We start from the raw sequence: 19,294 nt of genomic DNA on the forward strand, positions 1-19,294 counted from the left end.
CAAAGAAAAATTATTATATATAAAAATAATTAAGAAATTCACTCAAAATGTTGGCCACTACTGAAAATATTAATTATGATGAAATTGTTAAAAAATCAAATTACAAGTTTAATTTACCTATCGAAGAGCTAATCAATAACTCCAAAGCCACTCAACGAGAAAAACGAAACAAGAAACAAGTCATTCCACGTCCTCCAAACGCGTATATGATTTACAGAAGGAATAAAGCGGAAAGTCCTGATATAAAATCTTCAGGTCAATCATCTTCTAGTAAATCGATATTAATTGCAGATATGTGGAAGAACGAAACAGACAAAAATAAACAATTATTCTTTATTCTATCAATGCTAGCAGAAAAAAATTGTCCAAAAGATCTTAAATATGTACAGAAAAAACCCTCTAATACTTCAAAATCTTCCAAAACTTCTTCAAATTTTATATTGTCAAAATTGTAAAAATTTTGATTTTTTCATTTTTTCTTTCTGTAGTTAAAATTTTTATATAATTCTTTTTTTTTTTTGTTTATTATTTTATTTCATTCGATATATTATTATTATTATTTTTAAATTTAAATTTTTGTCTTCTTGTTTTTTAAAAAAGTTTAATTTTTAAAGTGCAATAGTGTGCAAAAAAAAAAAAATAAATAAAAATTCTTTACATTATTTGTAATTATTAAATACTGATAATTTCTAAGTGTCAATTATTAACATTTTTGAAATACGTCGTCTTTTCTCATCGAAGATTATTAAACTTATTAAAACAATTTTGATAAATGTTAGCGCAAATTTATGTCATAAACGCAGTACATTTAATATATAAATTAAAGTCCGCGGTCATAAAAGTTCACCGATTTTTTCAGCGAAAAGTAACCAAATTTTTTGACGTCACAATCGTCACATATTCATATGGCATTCATATAGTATAAAATATATTCATATAACATATCATAGACTATAAGATTAATGATCGAATTTCCAGAAAGGGGAACCTAAATTGAACCTGAAGTTCACGAAAAAAAAATTGTAATTTACCAAATAGTACCAATATCTTTTGATCAAAAAAATTATTGTGTCCGGATTTAGAAAGTGAATAATCATGAGCCATTTATTTAATATATGTACGTAAATGAAGAACAAAAGTTATCTTTGCCAATCCGGGTCTAATTAGTAAAACTTTCATATTATTATTTATTATCAGATTCAGGTCCCGAGTTCTTTTGTTTAATTATGAACAAAAAGGTAAACAAAAACAACAAAAGCAACAAAAGCAACAAAAGCAACAAAAGCAACAAAAACAACAAAAACAATAAAAGCAACAAAAGCAACAAAAACAACAAAAACAATAAAAGCAACAAAAACAACAAAAACGACAAAAGCAACAAAAGCAACAAAAGCAACAAAGACTGTCGATCCCGCAGTTTCGCACTCTATATTCCGGTTTTAATTTAATCCGAAACGACTGATAAAGTTTTTCATGAGAAAAACTTTACAGATTAAATTAAATCAAATCTTATGGAACCGGGAATCTTTAAATTCCTTAAGTGTTTAGTAGGTTTTTTTATTTTCTTTACAAAGAAAACGTTATTGTAAGTCATGGGGACTTGTTTTAAATATGTAAATCATGTTAATCCGTAGTTTTCAAGTAGTACACCAACCATGAGTGAATTAAATTATAATCGCGAATCTCACATCGCACAAAGTTACTGCGCTTTATTTTTTTTCCACCACACCTAGTGATGGTCACACCAATGTCTATAAGTTGACGCACCTCAATCTTCACGTGTCTCACTTGATTCACGTCACAGTCGTCACATGCCCAAAATCTATCGTAAAAAATTTTTATCGCCTACTTTGTTAATAATCGAATATAAGGTGAGTAAATTTAAAATAATTTTTTTTAAGACAACTAATCCCTTGTAACAGAGTGTACTGTGGTTTACTGCGCTTAATAACTAGGGTGAATCCTAATACGTATTAAAAAAAAATTGAAAAGTACGAAAAACTTGGGAAGGGATTTATCCAATTACCATCACGAGTTTATTCAATTGAATTGTAAGAATTGTAAGATCAATTTGATTGAAACGATAATCTTAAACAACTTTTGCTTTATTATAATCTCTTCCTTTTTTTTTATTTAGATAAAAATATTGGGGTTATGTAAGAAAGTGGCTAATACATATCACGTCAAATCATGTGACGAAGAGGTTTGTATCTATTGATGCATGGGCTTATCGAGAAATAATTGATTGGGCTAATCGAAAACTTCAAAGCCTCTAAAATCTCAAATCTCTCGAAATTCGACATGGAATTTTATGATTTATCAAGCATTTGGAAGAAATTATAAATATTCCAATCAAAAAAAATAAGTGTGAAGATCAATTGCTCCCCTTCTCTTTATTAAATTCTTGCGACTTTTCTAATATCTTTTAATAATTTTATTTATTCATATAGGATAATAATAATTTAATATTTTTAATAATCATATATATTTTCTTTTTCGTTTTTAACCAATATTTTCTTTTTTTTAAAAAAATTTTAATATTTGTCATTGTTTCTATTTCATTTCTTTACTAATTATAACTTTTTTACATTGTTATTCACCCTTTTTTTTTCTTTAAATCACTTAATTACTATAAATAAAACTCATTAATCATATAAATGTTATTATAAATTATGTATAATACGGCACAATCAATACACGCAATTAAAGTCCGCATCGACATATACCGGTTTTTTTTGAGCAAGTATTGTTTCATATGTAAGTGCGTTATTGTAGAATATATATTGTACCTTTAACAAAGAGAAAACGACCATAATTTTGCCACAGGGCTTGCCACGGGACTGTAAATTCCGTACCAATAATTTAATCGTATAATATGTATAGTAAAAAGGATTAACATTGATAAATTGCCAAGTTACCTAACATTACATATAACGGGTAATTCTGTGCAACCTATCATTTTTATTACCCACGGATATTTGAAACGCATAAAATAATTTTCTTCTTTTCAGTAAATGTTTTGATAAATGATAAGAATCATTTTTATAAAAAAAACTGGAATTTTACCTGTAATTTTAACAGTAATTAAAACAATTGGTGTTAAAGAAAACATTATTCTAATGTGTGTAGCTACGAAAAAATCAAAAAATTCAAATGTCATGTCATAAACACATGATCCCAGATACCCTGATAAGCAGATCATATTCATAATTAGGTCAAATAACAATTACGTTCTTAACCGTGTTACAAGTCGTATCACAACATTTTAATGAATCATGGGGCTTTGTTTATAGTAAATAATCTGATGTGATTAAAAGAAATAATTCGTTCATTTTTTTTTTTTTAAAAAAAAATCGAATTACAAGATACAAGAAAAATTTATCTTTTGTATTTTTGTAACACAAATTAGTCAGTAATCGTGCCATCGCGGATATTTATCCCGTTTTACAAAATCAAAATAAAATTCTCCTAACCAAAATTTCTTATAAAAAAGTGACATCTTATCAATTTAGTTTTATTCATCTCCCTTTTTTTTAAAAAAAAAAATAATAATCAAATAAACAAATAAATTTAATTTACTTTATTATTTTGTTTATAAAGATGAGTGAAAAAAAACCCGATTATTATAACTCAGTAAATAATCCGATCACTTTCAGTTCGGATGAAGTACTTGTTAGGAATTACAACAATTTTAATTTAACATATGATGAACTTATAAATAATTCTCAAAATACCCGCCTCGCAAGAAGAAATGAAAGAAATGGAACTAATATTATTCCACGACGCCAAAATGCATGGGTATTATATCTCAGAGATAAAAGCACGGGTCGTGATGTAAGGTTCCAATTTAAACAAATTGCAAAGATGTGGAATGAAGAACCAAAGGAGGTAATAAAAGTATACGAAGCAGCAGCAAGATTGGCCGCGGAAAGACACATAGAAAAGTATGGCTCGGATTACAAATATAAACCGGAAAAATCTTTTAAAACTTCGAAATCTTTAAAAAATTCTTCAAATCTTATATTTTCAAAATTTTAAAATTTTGATTTTTTTTTTCTTCTGTAATTAGAATTTTATATGATTTTTTTTTATTTTGTTTACTATTTTATTCATTCGACATATTATTATTATTTTTAAATTTAAATTTTTAAAAAAATTTAATTTTTAAAAAGTACAATAATGTGCAAAAAAAAATAAAAATTCTTTACATTATTTGTAATTATTAAATACTAATAATTTCTAAGTGTCAATGATTAACATTTTTGAAATACGTCGTCTTTTCTCATCGAAGATTATTTCGGGATTATTAAACTTATTAAAACAATTTTGATAAATGTTGGCGCAAATTTATGTTATAAACGCAGTACACTTAATATATAAATTAAAGTCCGACTATCATAAAAGTTCACCGATTTTTTCAGCGAAAGGTAACCGAATTTTTTGATGTACTGTAAGTACTAATAAATTTCATATAGAATAGAATATATTCATACAACATAAATATATTCATATAACATAAATAACATAAATATGTTCATATAACATAAATAACATAAATATGTTCATATAACATAAATAACATAAATATATTCATATAACATAAAATATATGCATATAGCATAGAATATATATAACATAAAATATATTCATATGTCTTGGTAGATTTTTTGATAAGAAACATTTCTAAAAAAGGGAAACCTAAATTGGGTGTAGACTCTGAAAGGATTGAACCAAAAGAAACCTGAAGTTCACGAGAAAAAAATTTGTAATCTACCAATAATTTCATAAAATCTTTTTTGAACACAAAAAATTATTGTATCCAGATTTAGAAAGTGAATAATCACCATAAGCCGTTTTTTTAATAAATGTACGAAAAAGAACAACAAAGTTTTCTTTATAATTAGTTTTATTATTTTATTTTTATTATAAAAATAAAGTTGTATTAACATTATAAAATATTTTGAATCCAGATTCAGGTCATTTTGTACAAAAAGGTCGAACAAAAACAACAAAAGCAAACAAAAGCAGACAAAGACTGTCGATCACCGCAGTTTCGCACCCTATATTCCGGTATATTTCGAAACGATTGATAAGTTTTCCATGAGAAAAACTTTAACGGATTAAATTATTGAATTACAAATTTAAATTAAATCTTATGGAACCGGGAATCTTAAAATTCCTTAAGTGTTTAGTAAGTTTTTTTTATTTTTTTTTTGATAAGAAAGAAAAAATTAATTAAATGTTGTTACAAAAAAAATGTTATTATAAGAAAGTAGATGGTCATGAGGCCTTATTTTTAATTATGTATAAAAAAGTAAAACAGAAATATCATGCTAATCCGTAGTTTTCGCCATCTATATTCCGAAATAGTTAATTAAGTTTCGTATCATTAGAAATTTGAAGATTAATTAATTGAATTATAAAAATTGTAAGATTAATTAATTTGATTGAAACGATAATCTTAAACAACTTTTTAGTGCTTTATTATAATCTTTTTTTTTTATTTTGATAAAAATATTGTAATCTCAAGAAACGTGTTATGTAAGAAAGAGGCTAATACATATCACGTCAAATCATGTGACGAAGAAGTTTGTATCTATTGATGCATGGGCTTATCAAATTTTTTTTTGAGAAATAATCGATGGGCTTATCATCAAAAAACTTCAAGCCTCTAAAATCTCAAAATTTCTCGAAATTCGACACGGGAATTCCTAAAATTGTTTATGATTTATCAAGTATTGAAAGAAATTATAAATATTCCAACCAAAAAAATGTGTGTAGATCAATTCTCCCCTCTTCTTTATTAAATTCTTGCGACTTTTCTAATATCTATTAATAATTTTATTTATTCATATGGGATAATAATTTTATTTTTTTTAATAATCATATATATTTTCTTTCTTTTTAACATTTGTCATTGTTTCTATTTTCATTTTTTTTACTATTTATAACTTTTTTCATTGTTATTCACCCTTTTTTTCTTTTAAATTACTTAATTACTACAAATATTACTCATTAATCATATAAATGTTATTACAAATTATGCATAACACGGCACAGTCGGCACACACGCAATTAAAGTCCGCACATCATCAAAATATACCGGTTTTTTTTAAGCAAGGATTGTCGATTTAATTTAATTTTACATACGATATTTGTTTCATATATGAATGCGTTATTGTAAAAAGATTAATTGGTTTTGTAATTTTAACAAAATGAAAACCGAAGCTTTTTAATCAAAGCTTTGCCACAGGGCTTGCCACAGGGCTGTAAATTCCGTACCAACCATTTGATTATATGATATGTATAGCAAATTATCAACATGGTAATTCTGTGTGCAACCTCTCACTTTATACCCACATAAAAATTATTTTTCTTTTTAGTAGATGTATTGATAAAAAAAAAACTGGAATTTTACTTGTAATTTTACCCGTAATTAAAACAATTAGCGTTAAAGAAGATGTTCTTTTAAATTGTGGGCTACGGAAAATGAAAATTTTAATGTCATAACACATGATCCAGATGAGCAGATCATATAATTAGGTCAAATAACAATTACTTCGTTCGTGTGACAAATTTCCCATCATAATAGCTGATCTTTTTATATTTACGTGTATTATACATAACATCATGGGGCTTTTTTCGAAATAATTTGTCCCATTGTAAAAAAAAAAAAGAAAATCTTAAAACAAGAATATTGCTATATAAAAAAAAAATTTCGTGAATTACAAAGGTGAATTTTTCTTTTTATTTTCGTAACACAAATTAATCAGTTAATCGTGCATTTAACATTTCATCACGGATATTTATTCCGTTATGCCAAATAAAATTCTCCAACCAAAATTTCTTATAAAAGGGCCATTTATTTATTTTTTTTTTCAAAAAAAAAGGAAATAAATAAAAAATAACGACAATTAAATTAAACAATTACTGCATTAATATCTTTATAATATGAGTAACAAATACTATCAATCAATAAATAATCCAATAACGTTCAGTACGGATGAAGTACTCGTTAGGAATTATAGAAAATTCAATTTAACATATGAAGAACTTATAAATAACTCTCAAAATACACGTCTCGCAAAAAGAAATAAAAAAAATGGTACCAATATTATACCACGACGCCAAAATGCGTGGATTCTTTATCTTAGAGATAAAAGCCGTAAAATGAAAGGATTCAGTTCTAAAGAAATAGCTAAAATGTGGAACGATGAGCCGAAAGAAGTGGTAGAAGTATATGAAGCGGCAGCAAGATTGGCCGCAGAAAGACACATGGAGAAATATGGCCTTGATTATAAATATTTGCCAAGAAGGACCCGTAATAAAAAACCAAAGATTTCTAAGACTTCCAGAATACCGATAACCCCACCAACTACACCACCATCAAAAAATTCCATACAATTTCCGATTGTGACACCTCCAGAATTTCAGATTCTAGAATTCGTACCTGCGCCATCAGAACCAGATAATATAAATGATGTTCAATTTCCAGATAATTTATTACAACTATGCGATATTATGCAACTTATGCAAAATTGCGAAGAATGCAGAAGCCTCTTGCAAGGTTTACCGAATATTAATTTTGAAAATCCGAGCGACCCTTTAGAAAGTCAACATAATGAAATATCTCAAAAATGGGCCAAAAATATATTATGAATTTTCTACTTTATTTTGTTATTCAAAATAAAATAGAGATTTTTTAGTATATTATTAGAACGTTTCTGCGATATTTTTATATATTGGCTTTAGATAGGGGGAATAATGTATATTTTTTTTTTGTATATAAGTTTTTTTCTTTTTCATCTTTGTAAAAACTAAAAATTTTTGTTAAAAAACTTTTTTTTAACAAAATATTTATAATATTTTAACAATACTTATTATGATATATGATGATGATAAGTTTTAAAAAGCAACGAACTAAGATGTATATACAGTTTAATATGATTTTTTTTTAATTACTTAAAAAATGGTCATGTAAATTTTGTTTTATTTTAAAAAAAAAATAATTTTTTTTTCTTTCCTTTATATATATTATGTAAAATTTATGATATTTTAAATAAAAAAAAAATTTTTTTTTTTATATATATATATATATACGAAATTTATCGAAAATTATGGAAAAAAAAACTTTTGTCAAAAAAATATGATAAAGATCAATTTTTTTTTTTTTGTCATTCATTCTTTTTTTTTTTTTTTCTTTACCGCTCTTCTGTCTTTTGTAATGTAATAAAGATAAGAAAAAAATACGTAACGTGATTTTTCTTGGCTATTAAAAGATAAGAAAAATTTTTATTTTGATTTTCAATCAATTATTTTTATTAATTAAAACAATTTCAGGGAAAAAAAAAAAGGTGTGGGAAAGTAAGTTTTTTTTTTTTGATGATATACTGCATAAAGTGAACATTGGCATTTTAACTTATATTTTATATTTTAATAATAAAAAAAAACTTAATTTTATTTTAATGTAACATAATAAAAAAAAAATTTTTTTTTTATTTTTTTTTTATTTTAAACAATTTTTGTTAAAAAAAAAAACTAGTTTATTTCTTATTATATTTTCACGGAATTGTTATATTGTTATTGTTAATCGGTATCAAAATATAAAAAACAAAAGCACCCACCTATGGTTAAGTTCTGTAGTACAATATTCCTTCCCTATTGAAATTTCTTATAAATTAAACTGATAAATGCTAACAAAAAAATTTTTTCTTCATTAATTTTTATTAATCATCCGTCGTCAAAAAAAAAATTATTATTATTATTATTTTTTTTAAAAAAAAAATAACCATTTTTTTTCTTGAGAATAAAAAATTATTTTTTTTTATTTTTTTCTAAAAAAAAAAAAATGAATAACATTTACGATCCTTCGTCACCTGACCCAAGCAAAGTGACGTTCTTTGACTTTGGCAAAACTGCCAGCGAAATCTTGGAAAATACTCGGTATGAATTCACTTTACACCCTGAAATCTTAGTACGAAACTCTGAAACTACTCGAAGAGCAAAGAGGAACCGAAAAAAAGGAATAAAAAAAGCGCCAAGACGCCAGAATCCCTGGATCATATACCGAAGGGATAAGAGCGCCAACAAAGCGTTTTTTAGACTAAAATCTTCAGTTATTTCAAAAAGAGTTTCCATTATGTGGAAACATGAACCAAAGGAAGTTAAGGACTTATTCGAAGTCCTCGCGAAAATTGCCGAAGGGATTCATGAAACGGAACATAAAGATTACAAATATGTTCCCGGGCCCTCGAAAAAATCAAAACCAGAAAGAAAAAATAATTCAAATGATATGTATGAGGGCAAAATCCTCTGCTTTCCAACCCCCACCACTGATAATACTATGTCGACATATTCGGACCCTCCAACTCCAACAAACGACACCACTATGATTAAGCTTTCATCATCACCGCCTCCAACTCCCACCACTGATATGACTATGTTACCATCACCGACATATTCGAACCCTCCAACTTCCACCATTCATATGTCTACGTTACCATCACCGACATATTCGAACCCTCCAACTCTAACAAATGACATCATTATGATTAAGTCATCATCATCACCGCCTACATTTACAATTCCGGGACCCCCAACTCCCACATCAATGCCTCCAACTCCAACGACACTCACAGCTGATACTGATATGTCGTCACCTAGCCCTCTAACTCCGACGTCCCCTACTCCAACGTCTCCTATTGATATGCCACCATCAGAAGCCATAACAACAAACCCTGCGTACCTAATTTGCTATAATAATACTATGTTGGTACCATCCGTACCTTGGGACCAAAATCTGTGCTTACAAAGTCCTGATATACCGGACTTCCCAAGCATGGAGCAAGCATTTTTTTCGACCCCTCAAGATGAGGATTCTGACGACATTCACAACACCACCACCAACACCACCACCAGCACAACCACCACGGAAACCATCAAGTATGTCGAAGAATATTCGTTATTTCCGGGTTTGGAGGAAATTGAGATGCAATATCCTCTTCAATATCCTCTTAACAACCATTATTAATTGTATGGATTAAAAAAAAAAAAATATGGACTTTATCCCTATAGTAAGTCGTTATAAAAGTATATCACATTAATATACCAGAAATATGTTTAAATTTTTCTACTTTTTTTTTTTTTTCGAGTTGAAAATTTTGAGCATGATTTTTAGTAAATTTCTGTGACATATGATATTATTATGACTTGTTATAGGGATAAAATCCATATAAAATCTATACAAAGAACACGTTTTTTTTAAGTTTTGTTTATAACAATTTAATATGAATTATATATAAGTTAAATTTTTAAGAAGTTTAAGTTATCGACATCTTTTGATTATCTCCTTTATAAAATTTCCTTTTTTACACTATATGCATATGTATAAACTTTATTAAATATTTATTTTTTTTTATTATTATTTCCTTTTTTCTTTTTTTTTACTCCTCATTGTTATAAATTGTATTGTATATTTTTAATATAAATATTGATAATAAAAATAAAGTTTTTTTTTTCTTAACAGTTAATATAAAATAAAATTTTTTTTTTATGTAACTTGACTAAAACGCGTTAAACAGATATTTGTGTAAATTAATGTCCAATCGTTACAATTTAATCATTATTAAATGGGTTAAATGGGAAAACAACAACTTATCACATAAATAATAATAATAATATAATGGTTAATCACCAATTATAAAAGATAAGGAGATGTTTTCTTTTTGTGTCACTTGAATATCGTTGCACGAAAAAGAAATGATTTTTTTTTTTAAAAAAAAAAAAGAAAAGCCGTAGATATTAGAGAGAAAATATATATACATACATATTAAAAAAAAAATAAAAAAAAATGAAAATAAGAATGAAATAAACATATTGGTATTCATTTAATTATTTTTTCACACTTTTTACCTAAATAAAATAAAAGAAAAAGAAAGGAAGAAAAAAAAATTCAGATTAAAATTTAAGGGATTTCCTAAAAAGGGCATAAGATCGACACAAAAGAAATTATTTTACGTAATTACTGCGTTTATGCCAAAAAAAACAACAAAAAGATAAAAAAAAAAAGTATAAAAGGGTGCAAATAATTCTTTTATAAATTCTTTTAGGACTTTAGGGTTACTCACTTTGTCCGTATAATTTTTTAAAGTAAAAAAAAAAAGAAAAATTTTTTTTTATTGAAAAATGTCGCAATCAACTTTTTATGTTGTTAAAAGAGGGTATATGCCCGATACTAAAGTCCCACCATCTCCTCCACAAAGACCTTCTAATAAGCCAATATTTCTAAACGACGAAGAAATAGTTTTTCTTTCAACCTATGACTTTGCTATAAAGGTTGAAGTCCTTTTGGCAAACTCGAGGGGTAACAGAAGACCTAGAAGAAATTCTGGTCCACCTAGACCACAAAACGCCTTCATATTATATCGAAGAGATAAAGCTAAAAAGCACAAAAATGAACATAAAGGGTTAAGGTCATGCGATATTTCAAAAAAAATCGCAAAAATGTGGAGTGAGGAAACCCCGGAAGTAAAGGTTTTATTTGAGGCTTTGTCAAGATTGTCAGAAAAAGCCCATAATAAAAAATACGGAAATTACAAGTACAGGCCAATGTCGAAAAAAGACAGAAATGATAGGGAACGTTACAGTCCTATTCCCGATAGTCCCTCTTCGCTTTCTTCGTCATCAAGCTACGGACCTATTTTTGAGGATAATGCGGATAATAATGATATGATTTTGGACGAGTTTTTTACGTTTGATGATTCAGATGAATCTTATAATACGGCTTCTAATTTTTCCGGATTGAGTGATATATGGGCAAAAAAACCTAGCGATATTTCTGGTACCTTGGACGGAACGGCTATTAACGAACCTAACGATGTCACTACCGAAACTCTACGTTCTGAAAACACTACGTCTTATGGGGTTGCAGGTAATGCAATCAATTCTAACGATATGCCAAACTTTGGTAACTTATATACTCCTCCAGCTGGACCCATCCAGTTTGATGATAATTTTCTTATGTTCGCTTATCAAATGTATACTTTTTTTAATTCCATGAGCGCAAATCCAATGAGACCTGGTGCTGAAAATACAGCATTTTTAGGCTCAACTTTTAATGAGCCAAATTAAACTTCTACTGGGAAATAAATAATTAATCCCAAAAATTTTTTAACCATTTGGTTATCCAGATACCCCCTCTCTCACATACAAGTTTTTACTTGTTCAATTTTTTTAAAATTAAATTACAAGATTGAGTTTAGTTTAGTTTTCTTTTTGATGAAAAAGATTTCTTTCTAGTTTTTTTTTTTAGTTTTATTTTTTGTGTAGTTTATTAGTAAGTAAACTTAAGTTTCTGTTAATAAACTTATATATTTCATTTTTTTTTCACTTTTAGTATTAAAAAATACGACATATTTGATAATATATCTTACTAGTCGTATTCTCCCTTTTTTTTCATATATATTTTACTTTATTTTTTTTAATGTTCCAAAATATCTTATACTGCGGTGTGATATTATCTAATTTTGGAACAATCACATTATCACGTTTTAAATTACGTTTTTTCAACAATGTAACAATGTTGAAATTTTTTCTGATTGCTTAAAATAGCATACAAAAAAAAAACGATGAAATAAATTTAAAATGTTGATAATGATTTCATTAAATTTATTATTATTATTATTATGAAAAATGCCCAAAATGGGGATAATAACAACTTATTAATAACGAAGAAAAAAAAAAGTTTTTTTTTTATACTATAATTAAAGTATATTTTTTTTTATAATAACTTACAATAACGCATACATAAAAAAATACAACAATCAAAAAAGGAAATGATATGAATGAAAGATTAGTTGTTATTGAAATAAAATCTCCATTAGTTAATTACGTATATTTTACCATAAAAAAATACAAAAGCCAATTTTTTTTGATGACCGACCGAAACAAAAGCAATGTAACTATAACTACGGCTGCGCTACAGTTATAAATACAGTATATATTAATTATATATATGTATATGACTATTATTTTTTGAGAACAAAAGCAATATTAATTTATTTATATATATTAATTGATATATAAAAAAAAATATAAAAAGGAACCTTTCAAATCATTGTCGAAAAAAAATTTTCTTGTTCCCTTTTTTTTATATAAATTCACAAAAATTTACCCTTGCCAAAAAAAACAATAAGAAAAAAAAAAAAAAGAAATAACAAATTAAAAAAAAAATAAAATTATTATTTTTATTTTTACCATGTCTTGCAACATTTCTTTTGCCATTGACCTTATTAACAACCCCCTTGTACCTCAATCACCACCACCACCACCACCTGAATCAAACAGTTATAATAATTTTATTATTGGAAGAAATATGAGCGATTATGACTTTATTAAGTCTTGGGGTTATCCTTTTAGCATCGATGTCGATGTTTTATTAGCTAATTCCGAAGATACAAGGGATGCCAAAAGAAATAAAAAAAAGGGAACCGGAAAGGTGCCTCGCCCACCAAACTGCTTCTTTATATATAGGAGAAACAAGCAAGCAGAACTAAAGGCTTTTTATCAACTTACTCAAGGAAGGACCAATGAAAAATCTGCAAAAATTTCAAAATTTATTGCCGAAGAGTGGAGAAATGAACCTGAGAATGTAAAAGATTTATTTAAAACTATGGCGAGAGAAGCGGAAAGGCTACATGCAATTAAAAACCCAAACTACACATATAGACCAAGACAAAAGAAAGGCAACAATCGAGAACATTACGAAAATATTAGCGAGACTGGTTCTGATTGGAGTGATGATAAGTTTGACTTATCTAAATATATCCTCTCCCCAAGCATCACAAATACTTCCACCTCTTCTCAATCGGATACCGCTAGTTCAACTAATTCCCCATTGGTCGACATGGGTGAATTTCCTAACGACAATAACGATATTATTCAAACTGATTCCCCATTGGTTCTTAATTATAGTGACGATAACGATGTTAGTGACTTCCCATTGGTCGGGGTTTTATTTTATAACGCTGAAGACTTCACCCTTGATCAACCAATCAACCCAGACGACATGTTCGTCGAACATATACCTCCCTTGATCGACAACGATCAAAATCAATATAACGAAAGTATTGATGATGATAATTTTGAAAAATTGTTTAACCAGTTCATCATTTGCGATTGATCTGGATATCAGACATCTCTCTCTCTCAGTTCTCAATCGAGAACACACATTTTTTTTTAGCAAATATTCTTGAATGTTTTTTTTTTTAAAGAAATTGAAAAAAATTATTTTTTAATTTAGATGGAGACATTTATTATTTAGTTGACATTTGTTTTTTAGGAAACATTTATTATTTAGGGGACATTTATTTTTATTTCAAGTAGGAATTCAAATTATTGAGTAAAGTATTTTTTACTATTTTTCTCAAATGATTATTGTGTTTTAAGAAACACGCTTTTTTTTTTTAGTCATAATATTAGCTAAAAAGGAAACACGCCTTTTTTTAGTAATAATATTAGTTATAAAAAAATTTTATTTTAAACTTTTCCGGATTTACTATATACGCTATTAGCCGTATAAATTATACCAAACATATGCCTTTTTTATTACCTAAGCTACATATATGCTTTTTCTATGAAAAATTTTTTTTTTAAGTTTAATACTATGCCTTTCTTTTATGTTTTTTTTTAAAGATTTTTAAGATTTTTTTTTTAATTTATTTTATTATATAAGATTTAAAAGTTTATTATATAAGATTTAAATAAGTTTTTATAAACAATCTATGTATTTATTTTTTTTAAGATTTATAAGAAAAAAAATAAACGAAATTTTTTTATTAAAAATAAAATTCTTCTCTAAATGTGGTATTACTTGTAGTACAAGAATAAATCGGGTGAGTCCTTTTCTCCTTTTCTTATTAATTAACGATCCATTAAATATTTTGCAATTGTTTTCGATAAAATTGTTTTAGAAAGAAAAAAAAAAAAATATTTATTATTTACTCAAACTACTCAAACAAGACGTCATTAATAATTCATATTGTTTAAAAAAAAAAAATATTCGCACAATCAAAAGAATTTTTAACTTAAAATTAATTTTATTTCAGGAAATTTATTTTAAATATTTAAAACCATTTATAGAGTCAGTGCCACGTAATAATAATAATAAAAAAAAAAGAATCCGGAAAAACTGAAATATACAAGTTATTTAACCTTAATTGAACAAATGAAAAATGATTATACAGATTATACAGAGAACTTATTTAATGGTTTACTTTTGATAGAAATTTTGAAAGAAAAAAAAAAATTCTCTCTCCGTTTTTTTCTATTTTTTTTTTTAAAATTTTTTTTTTCAATAAATTTGTTCCCCGTCTTTTATGGTTTTTTTTTTTGTTATATATACATTTATATATATATACAGTATATATAGTATTATATATAGTATATATAACATTTTAAGAAAAGAAAAAATATATATGTAATTTTTTTTTTCAAAACACTTTCCTTTATTACACTTTTTTATTTTTTTCGTTTTTGTTTCTGTTTTATTTCATCGAAAAAAAAAAACAATTTAAAATGTCACAAAACCAAAAACGAAAGCAAAAGCTTAACAAACCTGCAAGACGGGGCTATTGTGTATTTACGGTTGAAAAAAACGGAGAAAAATCCTTACCCCCACCACCATCACCGCCGGACCCGAGAAGTGCCATACGGTTTGATATTAAGAGCGATGAAGACATCGTTTATCAATCTAATTATAAATTTAATATCAAAATTGAAGTCCTCATTAACAATTCAACAAAATCACGATGTTCTAAAAACAATGAAAAAAATGGTACTAAAAATGCTCCACGCCGTCAAAACGCTTGGATACTTTATCGCAGAGATAAAAGTATGAATAAAGAATTTGAAGGGTTGACAACTGCAATTGTTTCATTAAAAATTCGCGAAATGTGGGAAAAAGAACCGTGGGAAGTCAAAGAATTATTTTCCGCTCTCTCTCGTTTGGCGGAAAAACGTCACATTGAACAATACGGTAAAAATTATAGATATCAACCCGTCCACATGAAAAAACCTAAACCAAATCAACCAAATAAAAGGAATAAAAGGAAAGTAAAAAAAATAAATAAGAAATTAAATAATTGTGAGTTTTTTACGACAACATTAGATTATTTTGCACCTGAAAATGAAACAATGAAATCACCCCCTTCAAATGATAATAGAATTAATGATACCAATAGCACTTCCAATAATACTTCCGATAGCACTTCAGAAAACTTCTTACCACCAATAGAATATGATCGAAACAACAACATTTGGCAAGATCCTATGTTAAAATTTAAGTTAAACGATGAGTATTCTTTCGTCAATAATTTTATTGAAATCGATGAAACAAATGAAATTAATGAAAAAAACGAATTTAATGAAAATACCGATATAGAAACATATGGAATATTTTCTTAAACTTTCAACGCATGATGATTCGCGAATGTTATCCTGGTAGATACTAAATAAGATATGAAAATAATAACTTTTTTAATATTTTAAATATTAAATTTTAAAGAATTCCTTCTTTTTTCCCTAATTTTTTTTTTCGTTTTTACTTCCCTTAAAAATTAAATTGAGTTTCTTTAATTAAGTATTCTTTTTTTCCCTTTACGATAAAATTGTTTTTTTTTATTATCTAAGATTTTTATTAATAATTTTTTTTCAACACTCGGGAATTACTTTTATAAAAATGTTAAGATGTTTAGAATTTTTTTACATATAAAAATTGCCAAAATATAGGTTTGTTGTTTCACAAGAAAAAACCAATTTTTCCGGTGTTGTGTTCTGTTACACAACCAAAACACATTCCTTTTTGAAATAACGACACCCCCAATTTTCTTTGACGGACGAGAATTTAAATATTTTTAGGTTCTCTTTTTTTTTTTTTTTTTCCTTCGATATTTCGAATATTTTTTTAGAATCTTAAAAAAAATCGTGATTTTTTAAGCCCATGAACGGGTTCTCCTTAATCTTTCATTAAAAGATTTACTTACCAATAATAATAAAATGATGAAATGATATTTTTTTTTTTTATTGATAAAAAATGCTATTGTTTCAAAATATATCCAAATACCAAAGTCAAATAAATGCGTGTGGTTGGTCTTTGATGAAGATCATGGGACCCAATTTACCCCCATCTTTTTTCAATCAACCTAAATAAATTCAATAAATAGATTTTTCCTAATCTTTTATATCGGTTTTTTTTTATTCGACGGAGAAAGATTCCGGTAACACGAGTAAACAAATGTTCTTTTGTCTTTTTTTTTTATTCGTATCCAAATCAGAAATTCAATAAACGTGATAAAAAAAAGTTTTTTGAAAGATAAAAATTCTAAAAAAAGCTTTTTTTGCTTTTTTTGATTTAATGAGAAATTATATAAATATGTACTTGTATAGTAGAATATAACATAAATATAGTAGTATATAATATAAATATAATAATATATACATACAATATAATAATAATACAATGTAACAGATAAGATAATAATATATAATTAATAAATATTTTTTTTTTTTTTGAGCGTACAGAAAGAAAAATGGTTGGTTCTAATTTTTTTTTTTTCTACAAAACGAATTTGGAATTATTCAGAACTCGAACAAAGACCATAAGTTTCCATTTATTATTAAAACTTTTATTAGAGCAAGCTGCGGGTAATTTATATTTTTGCCTTATCGAGATGATTATTATGATTTTTTACCATTTTGATCTTTGAAAAAAAAAAACCTACCGGAAAAAACTTTAAATAAAAGTTCCTTTTAATAATTTTCTTAATGATTTGTACCAATTAAAATAATTAAACTAATTAATATGAGAATATATGTAAAATTTTCTTATATAAAGACACCAAATTGGTGGAAAAAAAATTCTTTGAATCAAAAACCATCTCGTCCATTTTTTCGTTTTCTTTTCTTTAACGGCTAACACCACATAACTTCTACCCAACTTACCCAACTTACCTTCCTCTCTACATATCATGTCCAAAAATCGAGCCGTTAAAAGAAAAGCATACGAATCACAAGGAAATTATCGCGTTTTCAGCCTATACGAAAACGCGAGTATTGATATGAATCCTTGTAAATCTCCCGCTAATAAAACCATTCATTTTGTGGGCGATGCTTGCGACAATTGTGACGGGATGGTTAATAATTTAACTCTGGATGCGGAGTTGTTATCAGAAAACTCCGATAAAACGAGAAAGGCTATCAGCAATAGAAAAAAGGGAATTGTTAAAGTTCCACGCCCTCCGAATGCTTTCATAATTTACAGAAGAGAGAAGAAAGCAAAGCATAACGACGTATTTTCTAAAAGAACGGAAGCTGAGATATCAAAAGTAGTCGGTAAAATGTGGCAAAACGAACCGGAAGATACCAAAGATATGTATTATAGATTAGCGGAGCACGCTAAAAAAAAGCACTTAGAGAAGTATTCCGGGTATAGATATAAACCTGAAAGAGGTAAAAAAAAGGATAGTAGAAAAGAAGATGAGTCCATTGAGACCATCATTGAATCCAATCATGAAGAACCGCCACCTAATTCAGACCTAACTCCTAATCCCGACTTAACTAATGATAACGCCGAGCCAATTCCAGAGTCAATAACACACCATGACATTCATTTGGCCAGTTATTCGTATTATCTTTATTAAGTTTAAGTAAAAATTTTAAGTTTAAAATAAGTTTTCGAATTTTTTTTCAAGACGATTTATTCTTGAAATCACGAATATAATTTTTTTTAAATTTTTTTTAAGTATTCGTAACTTTATATAGAAAAATTTTTATGTCAAATTTTTTTTATAACCCTTTTTTTTTTTATAAGTTTCTATGATATATTAAGATTTTCTTTTAAATCGTTTTAATATATTCCCTAGCGTTACATTCGTGTTTTAGGTATCCTTCATAATCGTATGTATATATATATATCTATATTCATAATCGTTTATTCGCTTTTTTTTTCAATCGCTTAATATCATGTTTAATTAATTTTATGCTATTAAAATATAAAAATTAAAGTATCATAAAATTAATTATCGAATTTTCAATCGTTTATATCATATTTCCGAGATTTTATCGCTTGTTTTTAAAAAATAATTGGTTAAAAATAAATCTGAACGGCAAAAAGTGGCAAAAAGTGGCAAAGGTAACACCATTTTTATTAATCACCATTGTATAAATTATAAATTTACGTATTTAGTAAAATACATTTATTCAATATGGTAAAGAAAAAGAAAAAAAAGAAAAATAATAA

The 19,294-nt window shown here is 26.6% G+C and overlaps 8 protein-coding genes across 8 annotated transcripts; all 8 read left to right on the forward strand.

Annotated features, from left to right (window-relative positions):
• The first annotated feature begins 1 nt into the window (after position 1).
• Positions 2-627, forward strand: OCT59_013202 (uncharacterized protein). The gene has a single exon (XM_025317878.2). It carries the CDS (start codon positions 48-50, stop codon positions 453-455), a length of 408 nt encoding a protein of 135 aa, XP_025177378.1. The 5' UTR covers positions 2-47; the 3' UTR covers positions 456-627.
• A 2,889-nt stretch (positions 628-3,516) lies between these two features.
• Positions 3,517-4,227, forward strand: OCT59_013203 (uncharacterized protein). Its single transcript, XM_025317877.2, has one exon. It carries the CDS (start codon positions 3,601-3,603, stop codon positions 4,036-4,038), a length of 438 nt encoding a protein of 145 aa, XP_025177377.1. The 5' UTR covers positions 3,517-3,600; the 3' UTR covers positions 4,039-4,227.
• A 2,724-nt stretch (positions 4,228-6,951) lies between these two features.
• OCT59_013204 (uncharacterized protein) lies at positions 6,952-7,659 on the forward strand (the record flags this gene model as incomplete). The annotated part of the gene is made up of 1 exon (XM_066140660.1): positions 6,952-7,659. The coding sequence occupies one exon, from the start codon at positions 6,952-6,954 to the stop codon at positions 7,657-7,659; it is 708 nt and encodes a 235-aa protein (XP_066001521.1).
• A 1,177-nt stretch (positions 7,660-8,836) lies between these two features.
• OCT59_013205 (uncharacterized protein) lies at positions 8,837-10,030 on the forward strand (the record flags this gene model as incomplete). The annotated part of the gene is made up of 1 exon (XM_025308514.2): positions 8,837-10,030. Exon 1 carries the CDS (start codon positions 8,849-8,851, stop codon positions 10,028-10,030), a length of 1,182 nt encoding a protein of 393 aa, XP_025177375.1. The 5' UTR covers positions 8,837-8,848.
• A 1,077-nt stretch (positions 10,031-11,107) lies between these two features.
• OCT59_013206 (uncharacterized protein) lies at positions 11,108-12,392 on the forward strand. Its single transcript, XM_066140661.1, has one exon. The coding sequence runs from the start codon at positions 11,185-11,187 to the stop codon at positions 12,127-12,129; it is 945 nt and encodes a 314-aa protein (XP_066001522.1). The 5' UTR covers positions 11,108-11,184; the 3' UTR covers positions 12,130-12,392.
• An 863-nt stretch (positions 12,393-13,255) lies between these two features.
• Positions 13,256-14,179, forward strand: OCT59_013207 (uncharacterized protein; the record flags this gene model as incomplete). The annotated part of the gene is made up of 1 exon (XM_066140662.1): positions 13,256-14,179. The coding sequence occupies one exon, from the start codon at positions 13,256-13,258 to the stop codon at positions 14,177-14,179; it is 924 nt and encodes a 307-aa protein (XP_066001523.1).
• A 1,209-nt stretch (positions 14,180-15,388) lies between these two features.
• On the forward strand, positions 15,389-16,804 carry OCT59_013208 (uncharacterized protein). Its single transcript, XM_066140663.1, has one exon. It carries the CDS (start codon positions 15,574-15,576, stop codon positions 16,459-16,461), a length of 888 nt encoding a protein of 295 aa, XP_066001524.1. The 5' UTR covers positions 15,389-15,573; the 3' UTR covers positions 16,462-16,804.
• A 1,120-nt stretch (positions 16,805-17,924) lies between these two features.
• OCT59_013209 (uncharacterized protein) lies at positions 17,925-19,086 on the forward strand. The gene has a single exon (XM_066140664.1). It carries the CDS (start codon positions 18,024-18,026, stop codon positions 18,693-18,695), a length of 672 nt encoding a protein of 223 aa, XP_066001525.1. The 5' UTR covers positions 17,925-18,023; the 3' UTR covers positions 18,696-19,086.
• The last annotated feature ends 208 nt before the right edge of the window (positions 19,087-19,294 follow it).

This window comes from Rhizophagus irregularis, chromosome 20 (assembly GCF_026210795.1).
Source record: "Rhizophagus irregularis chromosome 20, complete sequence".
NCBI lineage: Eukaryota > Fungi > Glomeromycota > Glomeromycetes > Glomerales > Glomeraceae > Rhizophagus > Rhizophagus irregularis.

Excerpts from the sequence above, each read along its gene's own strand:
- OCT59_013202 (XM_025317878.2), top strand. The coding sequence starts at position 48 with ATGTTGGCCACTACTGAAAATATTAATTATGATGAAATTGTTAAAAAA.
- OCT59_013203 (XM_025317877.2), top strand. The coding sequence starts at position 3,601 with ATGAGTGAAAAAAAACCCGATTATTATAACTCAGTAAATAATCCGATC.
- OCT59_013206 (XM_066140661.1), top strand. The coding sequence starts at position 11,185 with ATGTCGCAATCAACTTTTTATGTTGTTAAAAGAGGGTATATGCCCGAT.
- OCT59_013208 (XM_066140663.1), top strand. The coding sequence starts at position 15,574 with ATGTCACAAAACCAAAAACGAAAGCAAAAGCTTAACAAACCTGCAAGA.
- OCT59_013209 (XM_066140664.1), top strand. The coding sequence starts at position 18,024 with ATGTCCAAAAATCGAGCCGTTAAAAGAAAAGCATACGAATCACAAGGA.